Below are 19,975 nucleotides of genomic sequence, written 5' to 3'. Positions count from 1 at the left end.
ATCTTGCAAAATACAATCTTCTGAGCATAAAGGAATTCTAGCAGTTTTGTCTTAAGATGTACTTCCTGGGAAAGCATATTGTCTCAACTGATAACAAAAAAGAGCTGTACTCAAACATAATTTGCTTTTCTTTTTTTTTGGGTTGTTCTCTTTTCATTGTTCCTTAATTGTTCTCCTTTACCTTGTTATCTTGATCAGTTTAGTCATGAAATGTAGCTGTTTTATTCTGATGCTGTGACAATTAGGAACACGGTCATCTCAAGGAAATATAAGAGCTGACTTTGTTTGTGCGACCCACCTTCCATCTATGAATTGGTCTCCTATTGTGATTCAAAAATATGCTCAGTAATAGTTATAGTTTTGGTTTCTCCTTTCTTATGCTAAAAAATTCATGGTACTTGTTCAATTTTTCTTGTATTCAGCCATTGTTCTTTTAAACTTGGACATTATAGTCTTAGACACAATTAAATATTATTTTTAGATTTTTGCCATTGTTGTTCCTTAATAAGTAGGATTTTGTTCTGGGTTGTTTAATGATGACAATATAGCTTGCCTTCCTGCATTCTTCATTGCTAGTTCTTTCTAGTTTAATTCATTGTCCTAGGGTTGAATTTCATGCTGAGACACTGCTTATGTGGAGTCTGCATATTCTCCCTATATCTGTATGGGTTTTCCTGTTTGTTTGTCCACCCATATTTCCAAAGATATACAGGTTCAGTTAACTGATAACTCAAACTTGGCCACACTGTGAGTGAGGGGGCTCTGTGATTGACAGGTGCACTGTACGAGGTTACTGTATTTAGTACAGTACTTTGTGTCTTGTGCTACTGAGATTGGCTCCAGTTCCCAGTGACCTTGAATTGGATTAAATGAGCTTGAAAATGTTATTTTGTATTATACTGTGTATGGCAGAGAAATAACAATAGAATTTTTGAGATATTTCGGTTAAATAAAAGAAAATATTTTATGGCTTTCTTTTTTTATCTGAAGAACAAAAAGTTCAATAACGTCCCTAGGAAAATAATGTCTGCTCCAATAGTTACTTTACAAGGCAACATGGACCAGCAGCCATACCCAGCAATAATGAGAAAGATGGGAACTAAACCTTTGAAGCTATTTCAGTTCACTGCATGGCATACCGTACAGTATGTACTCAAACTTACTTTAGATTTATCAATTCATTTTACATGCTCATCTTTGAAAAATTCAAAGAAACATGAATTCCCAGGAAAAAAAATACACAGAAATTAACAGTGTCTGTAAATAAAACACAGATCCCTGAAAATGTGTGATAGCTGTACTAACCTCCACCAATAGTAAATATTCCAATTATACCTGTAGTGTATGTGAGCACTGATTCATTACTGAAACTTAAAAATCTCACAAAGACTATGAGAATAAAATATAAAAATTTCAAAGGGGTAAATACATTTTGTAGGCACTGTACAATATATGTACGTGTGTGTGTATATCTATGTTGTATTCAAAATATAATGATTTTTTGCCCTTTTACTGTTGTTGGTATTGTACTGCTGTTACTATCTTGTGGTAGACATGCATGTAATTTTATTGTACTATGACATGACAATAATCTTTCACCTTTAAAAGTATCAGTAATCTAATATAGATCTTAAATATATATTATGTATAGCACTGAACTGATTACATTAAACTTTAGGTTAACAGTAATTAAAAGGATACATACTATGAAGAATGAATTTTTTTCCTTCAGGGAAACTGTTTATTGGTTAAACAATTTCAAATGTGGAATTAGTTTTGGAATGTTGCCCAATTTGAATTTAATCCATGACTAAATTCCTATGAAATGTGCATAACAATACTTACAATATTTTTAGATTCTGCAAAATAAGCCAGTAATACACCCTGGTATAAATAGTCAAACAGGCTAAAGCAACCCTGCGTGTAATAGCTTAGAGAATAGGCCAGGAATGGAGTAATTAGAAAATCCATGGCAGTAAAACTTTAGCTTCCTGGGCTCTAAATATATCGTTATATCATCACAATTTTCACTACAGACCATCTGCTACCAATCATGTAAACATGAAAAACAATGGGGATTTGTAATGCATAAATATATTGGTTTATTTTTGCTTTAGAGAACATATGGTTCTACAGCAAATCCTTCATCGTTCAATTTCCTAGACTACTTCACTTAAAGACCAGTATAACTGAAAACAAGTCCATACCCTTTGTTTGCTTATCAGGTTTACAGTTTTGCATTGGAGAGACTTATTAAAATATATTAAAGAAAGGCATTTACAACATAATGATAGCTACCCCCAAGCATATGATTTAATGTTTGACCATTATGCATGGATATTATGAGGAACTCATGTTAAAGGCTGTCAAGAGTTTTCTTTTACTCAGGTTAAGGCTATAATCCAAAACATAAGAATTCTGTTTTTCTAATGAAATTAAAGTGTTTCAGAATATACAGATGTCACAAGGTTCAACTGTAAGAGCACAAAACAGTGGTAACAGACTACATTCTTGTTTTGCCCCAAAAGGGTAGGAGAATGTCATAGTGTAATATGGCAGATTATGATGGAAAGAAGTAAAACTTGGACAGCTTCTCACTGTTGTTCAAAAGTAGGTCCATTCCAAGCTTACACACCTAATCAAAGATTGTTTTCCAGTGGCCTGATATTACCATATTTCATCAGGTGTTGATTTTTAAATGAAGTGAATTTGATTTCATCAATCATTTGTTTCATGACATTAGACAGGGTAACTTCAGAGGTACAATTTATTCTTTATTGTTTCAAAAGTGAAATAGGCATGTCTTTGTTATAGGATAATATTTTGGGGGTTTTCATGGGAAGGAAAGGTTTAATAGTACCAATGCGAGCACGTCTAAAGATTACTTAAAATCTTAGAAAGCATCTCCTACTTTAAAAAGAACATTTTGCTTGAAATGAATTCCTGTCATTACTGGTACAAATATACAGTGCATCCAGAAATTATTCACAGCGCATCACTTTTTCCACATTTTGTTATGTTACAGCCTTATTCCAAAATGGATTAAATTAATTTTTTTCCTCAGAATTCTGCACACAACACCCCATAATGAAAACATGAAAAACGTTTACTTGAGGTTTTTGCAAATTTATTAAAAATAAAAAAAACTGAGAAATCCCATGTACATAAGTATTCACAGCCTTTGTCGATGCACCTTTGGCAGCAATTACAGCCTCAAGTCTTGTTGAATATGATGCCACAAGCTTGGCACACCTATCCTTGGCCAGTTTCTCCCATTCCTCTTTGCAGCACCTCTCAAGCTCCATCAGGTTGGATGGGAAGCGTCGGTGCACAGCCATTTTAAGATCTCTCCAGAGATGTTCAATTGGATTCAAGTCTGGGCTCTGGCTGGGCCACTCAAGAACATTCACAGAGATGTCCTGAAGCGACTCCTTTGATATCTTGGCTGTGTGCTTAGGGTCGTTGTCCTTCTGAAAGATGAACCGTCGCCCCAGTCTGAGGTCAAGAGTGCTCTGGAGCAGGTTTTCATCCAGGATGTCTCTGTACATTGCTGCAGTCATCTTTCCCTTCATCCTGACTAGTCTCCCAGTTCCTGCCGCTGAAAAACATCCCCACAGCATGATGCTGCCACCACCATGCTTCACTGTAGGGATGGTGCCAGGTTTCCTCCAAACGTGACACCTGGCATTCACACCAAAGAGTTCAATCTTTGTCTCATCAGACCAGAGAATTTTCTTTCTCATGGTCTGAGAGTCCTTCAGGTGCGTTTTGGCAAACTCCAGGCAGGCTGCCATGTGCCTTTTACTAAGGAGTGGCTTCCGTCTGGCCACTCTACCATACAGGCCTGATTGGTGGATTGCTGCAGAGATGGACCTCTGGAGCTCTGACAGAGTGACCATCGGGTTCTTGGTCACATCCCTGACTAAGGCCCTTCTCCACCGATCGCTAAGTTTAGATGACCGGCCAGCTCTAGGAAGAGTCCTGGTGGTTTTGAACTTTTTCCACTTACGGATGATGGAGGCCACTGTGCTCATTGGGACCTTCAAAGCAGCAAAATTTTTTCTGTAACCCTCCCCAGATATGTGCCTCGAGACAATCCTGTCTCGGAGGTCTACAGACAATTCCTTTGACTTCATGCTTGGTTTGTGCTCTGACATGAACTGTCAACTGTGGGACCTTATATAGACAGGTGTGTGCCTTTGTCATGCCAACAGTCAACTGAATTTACCACAGGTGGACTCCAATTAAGATGCAGAAACATCTCAAGGATGATCAGGGGAAACAGGATGCACCTGAGTTCAATTTCGAGCTTCACAGCAAAGGCTGTGAATACTTATGTTCATGTGCTTTCTCAATTTTTTTATTTTTAATAAATTTGCAAAAATCTCAAGTAAACTTTTTTCACATTGTCATTATGGGGTGTTGTTTGTAGAATTCTGAGGAAAAAAATGAATTTAATCCATTTTGGAATAATGCTGTAACATAACAAAATGTGGAAAAAGTGATGCGCTGTGAATACTTTCCGGATGCACTGTATGCATGATAGATAGATAGATAGATAGATAGATAGATAGATAGATAGATAGATAGATAGATAGATAGATAGATAGATAGATAGATAGATACTTTATTAATCCCAAGGGGAAATTCACATCCCTGTACATCCCTTTTACAGATTATTCTTCTAGTTCATTTTTAAGATGGACTATAAACTATACTGCTTAAATACAGAATGTTTCCCCATAATAAGAAAAAAATAAATAAGCATGACATGTTGGCAAAACAGTTAGTGCTGCTCTATCACAAATCCAGAGTATTGGATTGGAATTGTGCACCAGGCCTGTATCAGTCTGAGGTCGGCATATTCTCCCTGTATTTATGTTTTGTTTTTTTAGTCCAGTTCATGGTAAATACAAAAATGTCTTTTATACACTTTCACTCCAGCTCAGGTTCAAACCACATGCATTCAGTTTCACTAAAAACTGATTTATTACATTCATATATCATTAAATAGAGGCTTCACAGAAGGCCACATGACTAGTATTTATTAAATCAAAAGAAACTGTAAAAATAATGTATTTTGTCCCACCAACTACGTATGTGCTGCCAGGTTGCTCTCTTCTGATTAAATGAATATTCACTGTAAAAGAGGTATTGAAATTGACCCAGTGCTGGAACTGCCTTCCTGGATTTTTACTTCTGTTTAATTTTTGACATTCTTTAAGAAGTTGCGGAGCTGGCATGTTTAGCTGAAATATATCAAGCAAGAGTGTGAATTCATTAGGCCTGAGTACTGAAAATCTGATTATGATGCTGATGTCGATCTCTTACAGCATTTTTTTTTTCTGAGCTATACACATTTGTCTGGTGGTGATAGAGAAGTATTTCACAAAATATAGGTCCATTCTTTCACAAATATTCATGGTAGACAGGCCTACATTTGCCATAGAACCATTTCCAAATAAAACCAAATAAAAGTTCAGAATTTGTAACAAAAAAGGTAAACACTGAAAGCGTCTGTTTAATATATTCAGAACCATGCAGGAAAAAGTAGCCCAACTTTGTTTTATTTTTTTTTCAAGATTGACCTTTATGTCTGCTCTGAAACAACCATATGCTGCAATTTTATAATAAGAAAATTCTCCATTTTCCCTAGAATGACACCTTATGACCTAATTTTGCTTGTTAAAAATTCTCCTTTTTCTAGTACCAGTGTCAATGCAACTCACCATTTGAGCCTTAGGCACAAACGTAACATTAAGGTAGACTTCAAACTTGGTGATCTTATATTAATTATTGCATGAATTTATTAGTAACTCTGTTACAGTTGAGAGTTTTTTATTTTTATCAATTAATTATCAAACTTGCTTAAATCTTTTATGGTAATGGGGCTGGAGCCCACCCCAACAGTATCAGGTACATGTCAGAAACCAGTCCTGTAAGAGTTGCCAGTCCACTGCACACACACATCCACACTCACTCATATGGAAGCCATCAAGTAACATAAACTGTGCTCTTTCGAGGTAAAACAGGAAACCTGGAATAGCCTAAGAAAAAAAAAATGCAGACACAATGGGAATATGATCATAATTTTTGTTCACATTTGTATTTACCTCTTATTTAATTGTGTATTTTGGTCATTTTTAATACAGTATATCATTGTCTTTCAACTTTTCTATGTTAAATACTCACATCTCCTTTTGATTTTATGCTGTATTATTTATATTTATATATGGTATACTTCTGTTTACTATATTTATGACTGTTCATTTGTTGCTTTTTGTTTTGGTGTTCATTTCATGTTATTGTCCTTGCTTTTTAACTGAATACTCTCACTTTTAGCATGTATTTATGTGTATGATATTCTTCAGTTTATTTATGACTTATTCATTTACTATTATTTTTGATGTTTATTTCATGTTTTTTCCCTTGCTTTATACAGTAACTGAATACTCTCACTTGTAACCCAAACAATGAGCATCCTACTATATTTTAATATCTATTTAAACTGTATAATACCTTCTATATAACTTGGAGAACACAAATAAGCTGTGTAGTAGAAATATATTTTGTGTTGTTGAACTTGTTCCCCCTGAAAGGAAGAAATACATTAAAAGATAAGGCCATGCTATCCTAATATGTCCATGAATTTAGTGTGGCCAAGATGCCACTAAAAGAAAGAATCCAAAATATTGGAGAAAATTAAAAGGGAATAAAACGTGAAGGAGATTTATTTTCACAAGTTTTTACACTTAAAGGAAGATGAAAAATGTAAACTATGGTAAATATAATATGCAGATAAGAGAAATATAGGCCATTTTGCAAAAAAAAAAAAAAATTGGGAAACAACTATGGTCTAATGTATATGTAAAATACATTCTGATTATGAATTGAACCTGCAGAGAAGAGCAAGAAAAACAACTTTCAATAACAGCTACTCTAACAGCTCTAACTCTAACAACACAGGTTAGATGTTCATTTACAATAAATAAGCCACAGATGACAGAATACTATAATTTTTAATTGAGGATTGATCTACCTGTTGCTGTATTGATGTGCATAATTCATATAATAATATTGTAATTATTTCAATTTCCAACACACTTAATGTTTTTTCTTTAATCTTTTGCCAACTTTTCCTAAATGGCTTGATTTTTGATTTGTGCAAATGTGGAGAGGTTTTAAACATTCAGCAATCTATGCACCACTTTTCTAAGCCCAAGTCAAGGATCAAAGGAGCAAGACCAACCCTAACATCACTGGAAAAAATGTTATGAATCCACTGCTGGCAAGGTGGATTATAAAACATAAAATATGAAAACCTACCACAAAAAAGACTAACATTTTCTCTGTATTGAAGGCTTTGTTCCAGATAAGAAATCAACTCACTTACCTATGCAAGTGTGATTGTTACTTGCCAACTGAAAGCCTGTGTTGCACTGACAGTAATAAGAACCAGGTGTATTCACACATCGATGAAGGCAATAAGGGGGCTGGCTGCATTCATCTTTGTCTGTGTGGTAATGTAAACAAAAACAGATTATATAGCTCTTACTATTAAGTCCTTAAAATACACATACAGTACTGCTGAAAAGTGCAGTCCCAACACAGTAATCCAATTAACTTGAGAAATAATGAAGTATTTAGTCCAAATAATGCTCTATTATATAGTCAGGTCCATAAGTGACACAATTTTCATAATTTTGGCTCTGTACACCACCACAATGTGAAACAAAGCAATCAAGATGAGATTAAGGTATAGTCTTTCAGCTTTAGTTTAAATGGTTTAACAAAAATATTATACGTATGAACTGTTTAGAAAAGGAATACATTTTTATACATGGTCTCCCTATTTTCAGAGGCTCAAAAGTATTTGGACAAACTAACATAATCATAAATACAATGATCATTTTCAATATTTGGTTGAAAATCCTTTTCAGTCAATGAATGCCTGGAGTCTGGAACCCATGACCATCTTCAAGTGCTGGGGTTCCACTCTAGTGATGCTTTGCCAGTCCTTTACTGCAGCTGTCTTCAGTTGATGCTTGTTTGTTGGACTTTCTGCCATCAGTTTTGTCTTCAACCAGTGAAATGCATGTCTAGCTGCATTTAAGTCAGCTGATTGACTTGGCTTTTGAAGAATATTCCAGAGCTTTGCCTTAGTTTGCTTTCACAGTATGTGTTGACTCATTGTCTATCTGTACTGTGATGCGTCATCCTATCAGTTTTGGAGCAGTTGGCTAAATCTGAGCAGATAATACAGGCCCTGCACACTACAGAATTCATCCTGCTACTTTTGTGAGCAAGTCATATCATCAATAAACACCAGTGACTGACTTCCATTCACAGAAAAGCACGATCATGTCATAAAACTGCCTCCACCATGTTTCACAGATGATGTTGTATTCATTTGATCATGAGCCATTACTTCTCTTCTCCTTCCAATATTGTGGTATATATTCATCTTAGTTTCCTTTGTCCAAAGAAAATCGTTCCAAAACTGGACATGCTTTTAAAATTTTTTTCTGGCAAAGTCTAATCTGTCCTTCTTTTGCTTGAGGTTTACCAGTGGTTTGCTCCTTGTGGCAAACCCTCTCTTCTTTACTTTAATGATGTTTTCTCTTGATTGAAAACCTTGGCATTGATAGGTCTACCTCCTGTTCTTGGATTGTTTAAATGTAAAATACCTTTATTGTCACAGTACAATACATTGAAATATTGTTTGGAGCATCTTATAGATGCCTTAGATAAAGGTATATAAGAGTAGACACTAAACTACAAGAAACACAAATTTAAAAGTAAACATTAAACTATGAGAAGCACAGTTACTTTTAGCAGTTTCAAATATACCCAGAGTTAACGTAAAGGTAAATATGCAAAACATAAATAGATAAACAATAAAGGAAGTCACAGTGAGAATTACAGTCAAAGAGTTTGTCATGGGTCACGTATAATTGTGTAACTATGTGTGGTTGATGCAGAAGTTTAGTTCAATCAGTGTGTGGTGTCTGTTATAGGAAGGAGCAGTGATCACTGTGCATTTAATAGGCTGATTGGTTTGGGGTAAAAGCATTTCTTCAGCATGGTTAGTGCAGGCATGCAGGGCCCTAAAGTGCAAGCCAGAAGGCAGAGTGGTGAAAATGTTTTTTCCAGGGTGGGTTGGATCTCAACAAATGTTCTTTGCTTTTCTGCTGCAGCGGGTAGTGAAGCTATCCTCCAGTGATGGTAGCTGAGCGCCAATAATTTTCTGAGCCATTTTGATGATACGCTGGAGTGCCATCCTAGTCTCAAAGGTGCAGTCAGAGTGCCAGCTGTAATGCAGTACGTGATGACCTCACTGCACCTGTAGAAGTTAACCAGCAGCTGTTGTGTGAGTTGTGCTTTCTTCAGGCTCTTCAGAATGTGAAGCCCCTGAATATCTTTCTTGGCCATTGCTCTTGTGTTTGATGTCCATGACAGGTCCTGGATGATGTGAACTCCCAACAATCTGAAACTCTGGACTGTCTCCACCTTCTTGCCATTAATGCAAATGGGATGGTGACTCCTGAAGTCCAGAATCAGTTTTATTTTATTTATTCATGCTAACCCAAGACAGCAGAGGCTGCGGGCTGAGGGGAGGGAGGGAACCGTGACGTCAGTAGTGGGGAGCTGGGCGGGGCCATCCTCATTTGCACGCCAGCCTCTGTTTGAGTCGGTGTACCTCTCGTCACGTTTTGGAGTCTACCTTGCCTCCGCTTAGATATCGATATCTTTTTGTTTATTGATTTTTAAAGTTTGTTCTGTTTCACTACTACACAGGTGGAGCCGTGGGAGACAGCTAGTAGTTAATGAAATAATGAGGGAACTGCTCCCACCTGGCTATGGAACAGCTTATCGGAAAATTATACTTTTGAGCCCCTGGAAATGGTGGGGCTATGCAGAAAAATGTCTGTCATTCCTAAACAGCTCATACAATATTTTTGATAAACTCCTTAAATTAAAGCTGAAAGTCTACACTTCAATCATACAATGATTGCTTTATTTCAAATCCATTGCGGTAGCACAAAAAGCCAAAATGATGAAAATTATGTCATTGTCCAAATACTTATGGACCTGAATCTATTTCACTGGGTTCTTTATTAATAATGCAAAAACATATGATTGAGCAATTCAAGTACAGTACAATAAATGTTGTTATAGATAACCTACACAAAGCAATATTCATTGAAGCAACAAACATCAAGAGATCAACTACAAGGATAAATCAAAAAGTAAAGGCATTTTGAACATTAACCAATTAACGCAAAATGAGTGCAATGCACAATATACATAATGGCCTATGTGTACTATGAACACACAAAGCACAGCACACTGCCTTTAGTCTAGTTGAAGTCAAAGTAAAATGAACATGGACGCACCACTGCCGGATTATCCACAGTTGAACAACACGGCGCAGTGAGATTTCTTTGGGCAGAGGGTGTGAAGCCTGCTGAAATTTACCGAAGGATGTTGACGTGTGCAGATCAGTAAGCTGTTTGGGTACGTATCTTGCACAAACTTTACGATACCACAAGTCATCATACACTATGGCATGTAGAGGTCCGTAGTTGAAATCCAAATGAGGAAAAACAGTGGACAACATAATCCGCCGATTTTCTCTGATGAAGGCATTCACCATGTCAATGTGAGCTTGTGTATTCAATGTTGACAGTTGACCAGATTGAGCTTTGTTGGTTACATTTGTTCTTGCTGTTTTCAATTCTGTGCTAATCCAACATTCTTCAGTGAATTTCAGCAGATTTCACTCCTTCTGCCCAAAGAAATATGACTATGGTGCGTTGTCCAAAAATGTTGCAACCCTGCAACAAGGTGTCCATGTTCATTTTACCTTGGCTTCAGCTAGACAAACAGCAGAGTGCTGTGCGTGTTCAGACTGCCCATAAGCCATTGAAAACATACTACACTGCGTCAGCTTCTATCAGTTGCAATTACGGCGTAATTTCCAAATTGCATTTACTTTTTGATTTACCCTTGTAAATCACTAATTCCAACAAATTCGCACGCAGGATGCTGGATCTGGCAGCACTGACTCACTGTGTCAACATGATGGTAACTAGCAAAAGGCTTCTGTAAATAGAATAAACTTCTCCTTATATTTTTGTTTGTAAGAAACGTCACAGTTCAAGAGATGAACACTGATTTCTAGTATATAGTTCTAGGCTAGCTGAGGGAAAATCCCTCTAGCTTCTCCTGGGTTCTCCATCAGCAGGGGTTCCTAAAGTGTCATCCTTACTAAAGCCTTTATCTCCTAATATGCATCCTTTCATTCAGAAAAAGAGCAGTAGTTTTACTGTGAGGACTCTTGAAACTGTGAGATGCTTACCAGTTAATGGGAGTAAGCTTATTAATACTTGAAAAGCCACTTCCACATCTATTACCTATGATCTTATCTCATCACTAACTAATCTTAGTTTACAAAGTGAATAATAAAAGCATTGGTGAAGTGTCACAGGTTTGAATCAGTAAGACAGATGAGGAATGTATGTTGTGGCAAGTACACTTGAAGATATCATTTACTTTACATTTACTTATATGGTTGACGCCTTTATCTAAGGTGACTTACAAAAATTATGATACAATTGGTTACATTTCTATTGGTTTTGCAATTGGAGGACAGGCAGGTCAAGTGACTTGTTCATGATCACACAGTGTCAGTATTAGGATTTGAACCCACAACCTCAGAGTTTGAAGTCTAAAGCCTTAACCACTATACCACACATAATGGACTGTAATATGGTATTGGTGTGTTCTTTGGCACATGCATATGTGGTATAGTGGGTCTGCGGCTCAGAAAAAGGTGGTCGTTTTAATAAATAATTAATTGGCCAGATCAGGAAAAAAAATTTGGAGAATCATAAAACAATAGAGATGATCAGAAAAAGTAGGTTAAAAGATGGAGAGAGAAGGTAAGAAAAGGTAAAAGCGAGAGAGCTGGTGGGAGTAAATGAGAGAGAGAGAAGGCAGACGGCCGAAAGGAAGTCCCTTGAGGGAGCATGTGGCTGATGCTCAGGGGTTGAATTAGGCCACTCCAGCTGAGCGATTAATGAGCTGGAATGACTCTGTGTAAGGCTGGGAGAAAGGCAGCACAGCTGCAGGAGAATCAGAAGGCTCAGTGAGGCAAGGGAACCATGGACCGCAAGCCTGGCAGTGGGAGTTACATGGATAGAGTCCTGCTGGAAGCCAGAGACGGCTACAGGGGCACGAGTCTTTTAGCAGCGTAGAAGATGGGCTGAACTGCCAGTTAGACACCTCCTTGGGTAGAAGGATCCACTTAGGGTTAAATCAAGGAGATGTCAGCATTTAAATGAGTGCACCAGAGTTCATGTTGTCAAGGACAGTTTCCTGCCACTTTTTAAACTTCATTTTAAAGGATTATTTATTTGATTGTTTTAACCTCCACCAGCACATTGATTTTTTTATTGGATTATTTATTTATTGAAAATTTTGCACTGAATTTTTGGACACTTTGTTTTTGACTTGCTTTAAATAAAAGCACTGGAGCACTTTTGCACATACCCCTTTGCAGCGTGTTGTGTGTGTGTGTGTACTCATCTGCCTGGCTCATCTGGTTACGTTATTGATGGTGTTGGGTTCAAGAGGCTCCCCCGAAAGGACCTGGCAGCATGGGGCCAACCTGCACCGGCACAGCATCTCACTGTGGAAGATGGTTTTGTATACAAAGGCAAATTACAAATGTAATGGAAATTGTATTAAATGTTGTTGCACCAATTTGCTTGTCAGTCACAATTCTACTGCCCTCACATGTGAATGCGTTTTGAGGTATATCTTTGTAACTCTAGTTATGTGATAATTATATCATTATATGATAAAATTCAAGATAAGAATCACCAGCATACTGGGAAAAACCTACTCACCTATGCACTGGTCCCCATGTCTCTGATATCCAGGGGGGCATTGACAAGTAAATGAACCTCTTGTGTTATAACAAGTTTGCCCAGGACTACAGTTGTGAGTTCCTGTTTGGCATTCATCTACATCTACAAAGGAACAAACATCAATGCAAATCAATGACCTTTGTTAGCCATCTCATCATACTTTTACTACTTAGCCAGGATAAATTATTGTAAAAGTAAATTAAGAAAGATTGAATAATGCAACAAAGGATTATACAATATAAGAATTAAAAAGATTTAAAAAATACACTTTCAGCTCCTTAGTTTAATACTGAATGAAGTAAGCAGCAACTTAAAGGAATAAAGTATATCTTTGTTACAAGGTGGTGGTTTAATATAATGCTCAGAATCTGCAAAGGTATTTTGACCAAGGCTGAATCACACCTTGAATTTAGCCATATTAAATATAACATTAAAGCACACTGTTTTGATTTCTCATAAAGACTTCTATAAAAAGAAGGTTATCAATCCACAATATAATAGGCTCACACAATTAAACAGTATATCAGTTCCACAAACATCTTAGCATGGTAGACGTGAATTAACTCCAGATGAAATAAGAAAAACTAATATACCACTATAAACTAACAAATTTGACACACAAAATCCCTATTAAAATGACTCATCACATGTACTTAAAACTATTTGTGAGCCGTAAAAGTTAATATAAACTGAATGAGATAAAATATGTAAGGGAGCAATGGTACTCTCTCCCACGCATCAGCAGAGTAAAACTAATACTTATTAAACTAATAGCTGTCACTTATGCAGCAGAAGGTAACTGAGTTTGAAACAGACATAATAACCTTTAATCAATGGCAAAAATTATCACAAGTCAGTCTGATGTGACCATGTGAGAGCTAAATCTCAACGTAACTCTATAGATTTTTTTTCATAAATTTCATCTAATTCCAAACCTGTGTTGCCTTTTGGAAAGCATACAGTAAGTGTAACTACTTCGAGATGCCTAATGGATCAGTGACTGAGAACAAAGTATCTAATTTTGATAACACTCAGCTGTATTTAACATTAAAACCAATTAAAAACAATTATCCTTTATTTACATAATTAACTACATTTGTGTGGTTAAAAATAATGAGTGAAAATGATTACACTGAGGAGACACACATTACTTCATCCATCCATCCATTTTCCAACCCACTGAATCCGAACACAGGGTCACGGGGGTCTGCTGGAGCCAATCCCAGCCAACACAGGGCACAAGGCAGGAAACAATCCTGGGCAGGGTGCCAACCCACCGCAGGACACACACAAACACACCCACACACCAGGGCCAATTTAGAATCGCCAATCCACCTAACCTGCATGTCTTTGGACTGTGGGAGGAAACCAGAGCGCCCGGAGGAAACCCACGCAGACACGGGGAGAACATGCAAACTCTACGGAGGGAGGACCCGGGAAGCGAACCGAAGTCCCCAGGTCTCAGAACTGGGAGGCAGCATCGCTACCCACTCAGCCACCGTGCCGACCCACACATTACTTCTTGATGATAATTCAGCAAACAGCACGATAATAGAGACAATTCTTAATTAATGGGGTGTAAACTTTACTATGTCCTAATTGATGTGAAATTTACTTGCTAGTCCTAAACCCTAAACCTATCCCTGCTTTAGGCACATTGTAAATGAAAGCAGCTTCTTAATAATTTGGATACACATAAGTAACTTCATTCATTTGTATCAAACAGAATTGTAATGCTTTGTCAGGCTGTTCAAATTACATGATTAATACTATATCACTTTAGCCTAGAGAACGTATTAAAGACTACACTTAAGAGTACACATTACAATCATAAAATCCAGGTATTCTTAAAATTCCCTGCATAAATAAAACCACTGTGGTTGGCTGAGCCTTTGGCTAGTGGCCCAAAACATGGAATGCCAATATTACATTATTAATATTAATAAGTTGTATCAGTTTCACTTTTTAAGGTATGGCTAAAAGTTGATTTTTTAGCATAGTACACTGCTCAAAAAAAATTAAGGGAACACTTAAATCACACATCGAATCCAGATGAACAAAGTATTCAATTAGAAAATCTTTACTGAGTAATACTGTGTAATTTGTTCAGAACAAAATGATGTATCTATGGTCAATGGAAACCAAAATCACCAACCCATTGTGGGCTAGATTCAACATCACATTGAAAATCAAAGTCAAAAATTGAAATCACAGGCTAATTCAACCAGTGTGAATTTCATCACAGCAACTCATAATCTAACTCAGAAGTATGTATGGCCCCCACGTCCCTGTATGCACTCTCAATAATATCTGGGTATGCTCCTGATGAGACAGCGGGTGGTGTCCTGAGGGATATCTTCCCATACCTGGATCAGGGCAACAGTGAGTTCTTGGACAGACTTTGGGCCTATTTAGATGCACCGATACATAATGTCCCAGAGGTTCTCAGTTGGATTCAGGTCTGGGGAATGTGCAGGCCAGTCAATGGCATCAAGGTCTTTATCATCCAGGAACTGACTACACACTCTGGCAACATGAAGTAGGGCATTGTGCTGCACTAGGAGGAACACAGGACCCACTTCACCAGTATAAGATCTGACAGTGTCTCTGAGGATACCTAACAGCAGTCACAGTACAGTTGCCTAGCACATGGAGGTCTGTGAGTCCCTCTAAGATCTGCCTCCTCAAGCCATCACTTACCCACTGCCAAACAGGTCATGCTGGATGATGTTGCAGGCTATATAACATTCACCACGGTGCCCCCAGACTCTTTCACATCTATCATATGTGCTCAGTGTGAACCTGCTCTCATCTGTGAAGAGAACGGGGTGCCAATGGCTGAACTGCTAATTGTAGTATTATGACCAAAATATTGCATTTTTTTTTTAATTTTATTGATTTTATTGTATAGCGGGTTGGATAATGGATGGATGGATGGATGAATGGATGGATGATTTTATTGTAATCATTCCATACAAATAGATCAATTTTTACAAAAAATAGGATTGAAAACAAATCAACCCCCACCCATGAGAAAGAGAGCATGGCCAACGGAATAAAACTTAAAGCTAGTAAAAATAAATAAATGGATGAGTTTAATAGGTGGATAAAGATAGAGAATCTACTTCCTCAGTGCTTTAAGAGCTTATTCTAAAATATTATTGATTAGATCCTGCCAGGTTTTGAAAAAGTTCTGCACAGATCCTCTAACTGAGAATTAGATTTTTTCCCAATTTCAAATAATATAAAACATCAGTTACCCACTGACTTAAAAGAGGAGAGTTAGGATTCTTCCAGTTTAGCAAAATAAGACTATGTGTCAATAGTGTAGTGAAGGCAATCACAGTTTGTTTGTCCTTCTCCACTTTAAGCCCATCTGGAAGAACACCAAACACAGCTGTTAATGGGTTAGGAGGGATTGTGACACGAAGGCTGTCTGAGAGGCACTTAAAAATTTTTGTCCAGAATGATGTTAATTTGGTGCAGGCCCAAAACTTGTGACCCAGTGAGGCTGGAACTTGATTACAGCGTTCGCAGGTTGGATCTTGCCCTGGAAACATTTTGGACAATTTTAAGCAAGACAGATGTGCTTGGTATATAATTTTGAGTTGTATAATTGTATGCTTTGCGCACATGGAGCTCAAATGAATTCTCTGCATTGCTACCTTCCACTCCTTTTCTGATATGTTGAGTGAGATATCCTTTTCCCATTGTCCTCTTGGACCTTTGAAAGGGAGGGACTGTAAAATAATTTTATATATGGCAGAACTGCTGTCTGAGTCCTCAAAACTGAGCAATATTTTTTCCAGCATTGAGGAAGGTGGGAGATGGGGAAAATTGGGCAGGTTCTGTTCAACAAAGTTTCTAATTTGAAGATAGTGAAAGAAATGTATTGCTGAAAGATTAAATTTGGAATGTAATTGTTCATAGGATGTAAAACTGTTGTCTATATAAAGATCTCTAAGCAATTTATTCCCAAATGTTTTCCAGATATTAAAGACTGCATACTGTATGTTTGCGAGGGTTGAAAAAAGGTGGTTCTCATGCAGAAGTGCCACAGATAAAAGATTCTCCATCTTAAAATGCTTTCTACATTGGTTCCATATTCTGAGTGAGTGAAGTACAATTGGGTTAGTAGTATATTGGCGATAACTGGCATTTATTGGGGCACAAAGCAAGGAATATAAAGAAGTACTGCAGGATTTTATTTCTACTGCGGACGAAGCCTGTGTATGTTCATCTATTTGTGTCCATGTTTTATAGCTTGTATGTTTGCTGCCCAATAATAAAACTGAAAGTTAGGTAGAGCCATGCCACCTTCTGCCTTAGGTCTTTGTAGAGTCACTCTTTGGATATGTGGATGTTTTAAGTTCCAAATAAATGAGGTTATGGTTGAATCTAATTGCTTAAAGAATGATTTATTGATGTATATTGGAATGTTTTGAAATAAAAAGAGAAGCTTAGGAAGGATATTCATCTTAACAATGTTAGTTCTTCCAGAGTGAGAGTGGGATGAAGGGTTGACCATCTATGCAAGTCTTGCTTAATTTTTCCATACAGACAGCGAAATTTTGTTGATAAAGACCTTTATGTTTACTTGTGATATTTACCCCTAGGTATTTAAACTGATCAGCAATAATAAAAGGGAAGGTATCCAATCTAACATTGTATGCTTAAGAATTCACTGGAAAGAGCAGACTTTTATTCAAATTAATTCTGAGACCAGAGATCTTTTGATATTCTGTAAGTGCTGTTAAGACTGCAGGCACAGTATTTTGTGGGTCTGATATATACAAAACCATATCATCTACATATAGAGAAATTTTCTGTTCAAGTCCTTCTCTGATAATCCTCTTCATCTGATAAGCATTTCGGCAGTGAACTGCCAATGGTTCAATGGCGATTGAAAATAACAGTGGTGACAAGGGGCATCCTTGTCTGGTACCACGTTCTAGTTTAAAGTAGCCTGAACAAATGTTGTTAATACAAACTGAAGCTTCTGGATTGGTATACAGTAGTTTGATCCATGCACAAATGTTCGGGCCAAACCCAAATTTCTCTACGGTAGTGAAAAGGTAGTTCCATTCAATCATATCAAATGCTTTTCTGCATCCAACGATAATAATATCTCCGGGGTGTTTGACTTTGCAGGTGAATATATTACATTAAACAGGCGTCAGAGATTGGAAGCTAAGTGTCAGCCTTTAATAAATCCAGTTTGATCTTGTGATATTACCGAAGGCAGCACTTTCTCCAGCCTTCTAGCTAGGATCTTGGAGAGTATCTTAACATCATTATTCAGAAGTGAAATTGGTCTATATGATGCAAATTGTAATAAGTCCTTATTTTGTTTAGGAAAGACGGTGATTAATGCTTGACGAAAAGTTTGAGGTAGAATTTGATTGTCTCTAGCTTCTGTAAATGTTGCTAATAAGAGGGGAGCTAGATGAGTGGAGAATTTCTTATAAAATTCGACAGGACACCTGGCATGTTCTTGATCTATTCTAGTAATTTCGCTGGTTAGCTCTGATACCTTCTTGGTTTCTAATTTATTTCTGTGGGAAAGATATGAAATAATCTCTCCTCTTAAGAAGGCCTTTAGAGTTTCCCACAGTATTCCTGCAGATACCTCTGAGGATGTATTTGTCTCTAGAAAGAAACTGATTTGTTTTGATATAAATTCTGTACAGTTCTTGTCTGCTAACAGAAGTGGGTTCAGACGCCATCTGCGAGATGAGTATGTGGGGCATAATGATTTTAGCTCCAAGATCATTGTACTTGAAAGGTATAATTGTAGGCAAGAAATTATTATCTATAAAGAAATAATCAATTCTTGAGTAGCAATGATGCACTGGTGAGTAGAAGGAATATGTTCTTGAGTTTGGGTTTAGAAACCTCCAGGGGTCTGATAAGTTGTGGTCAGTTAAAAAGTGTGTAATTGTCTTTGCAGTGTTAGATGTTATCCCCCTGTGACAGGAGACCTATCTAAGAGTGGATTTAAAATACAATTAAAGACCCTAGCCATTATAATTTTATGAGTGTTCACATTGGGAATAGATGCAAATACATTTTGCATGAATTCCCTATCATCAACATTGGGTGCATAAACATTTATCAAAATCACTTTACAGTTAAATAAGTTGCCCACGACAATCGCATATCTCTCATCAGTATCAGATACCACATCTGATGCTACAAATGAGACTGTTGTATGTATACGAATTCTCACACCTCTAGTTTTCTTTGTAAAGCTGGAATGGAACATTTGGCCAGTCCAGTCTTTTTGCAGCCGGAACTGATCTTTGCTTAATAAGTGGGTCTCCTGTAAAAATACTATTTTAATGTTTAGACCTGTTTGGTGAGAGAATACTTTCTTTCTCTTTAATTCGTGATTCAGGCCTTTAACATTCCAGCTCACAACGGTAACTGTCCCATCATGGAGACATTGATTCTGAAATTTTGATGTCATATTATAGTCTTAACTGGAAGTGAGACAGCTTTAACCTTAATTTACAATTTTCCCATGAGTTATTGCCATGCAGCCTGTTGTTACATTGGAAGTTATAATTTTAAGTATTAAAAGGATAGATTAGATATAGCTTGCTCTCTTTCTCTTCCCCCCTTATCCCCCCACCCCCCCATTATGCCTGAGGCTGAACCCCACTTCACAACGTCCCAGTCCTCTGACATACCTAGAGACAGAGCACGTCTAAAACAAAACAAGCCCCCCAGCAGCGGCGTTTGAGGATTAAAAAGTAGAGATGTCTATTGTCGATAAAGTCTAAATACTATAAGCATAAAATATAATCTTCAACAGTCTTGAAATATTAAGACAGTAAACCTAGGGAATGGTGTTAAAAAGTGGCCCTGGATAAGCATAGTAAACCCTAATGCAATAATAACAATAACAATAAACCAAGGACTGCGGTGGGTTGGCACCCTGCCTGGGATTGGTTCCTGCCTTGTGCCCTGTGTTGGCTGGGATTGGCTCCAGCAGACCCCCGTGACCCTGTGTTCGGATTCAGCGGGTTGGAAAATGG

At 37.2% G+C, this 19,975-nt stretch overlaps 1 protein-coding gene across 3 annotated transcripts in view; it reads right to left on the bottom strand.

The window, feature by feature from the left end:
* The window catches only part of efemp1 (EGF containing fibulin extracellular matrix protein 1), a 145,553-nt gene that overhangs the window by 30,267 nt on the left and 95,311 nt on the right, over window positions 1–19,975 (bottom strand). For all 3 annotated transcript variants that reach the window (XM_051919623.1, XM_028820153.2, XM_028820151.2), the window contains exons 5-6: window positions 12,915–13,037; window positions 7,394–7,513 (exon numbers count right to left, since the gene is read on the bottom strand). In XM_051919623.1, the coding sequence (XP_051775583.1) occupies window positions 7,394–7,513; window positions 12,915–13,037 (243 nt within the window). The remainder of the gene's footprint in view (window positions 1–7,393; window positions 7,514–12,914; window positions 13,038–19,975) is intronic.

This window comes from Erpetoichthys calabaricus, chromosome 15 (genome assembly GCF_900747795.2).
Source record: "Erpetoichthys calabaricus chromosome 15, fErpCal1.3, whole genome shotgun sequence".
Classification (NCBI taxonomy): domain Eukaryota; kingdom Metazoa; phylum Chordata; class Cladistia; order Polypteriformes; family Polypteridae; genus Erpetoichthys; species Erpetoichthys calabaricus.
The sequence above is the reverse complement of the archived record's forward strand: the minus strand, read 5'-3'. Positions and strand labels throughout refer to the sequence as shown.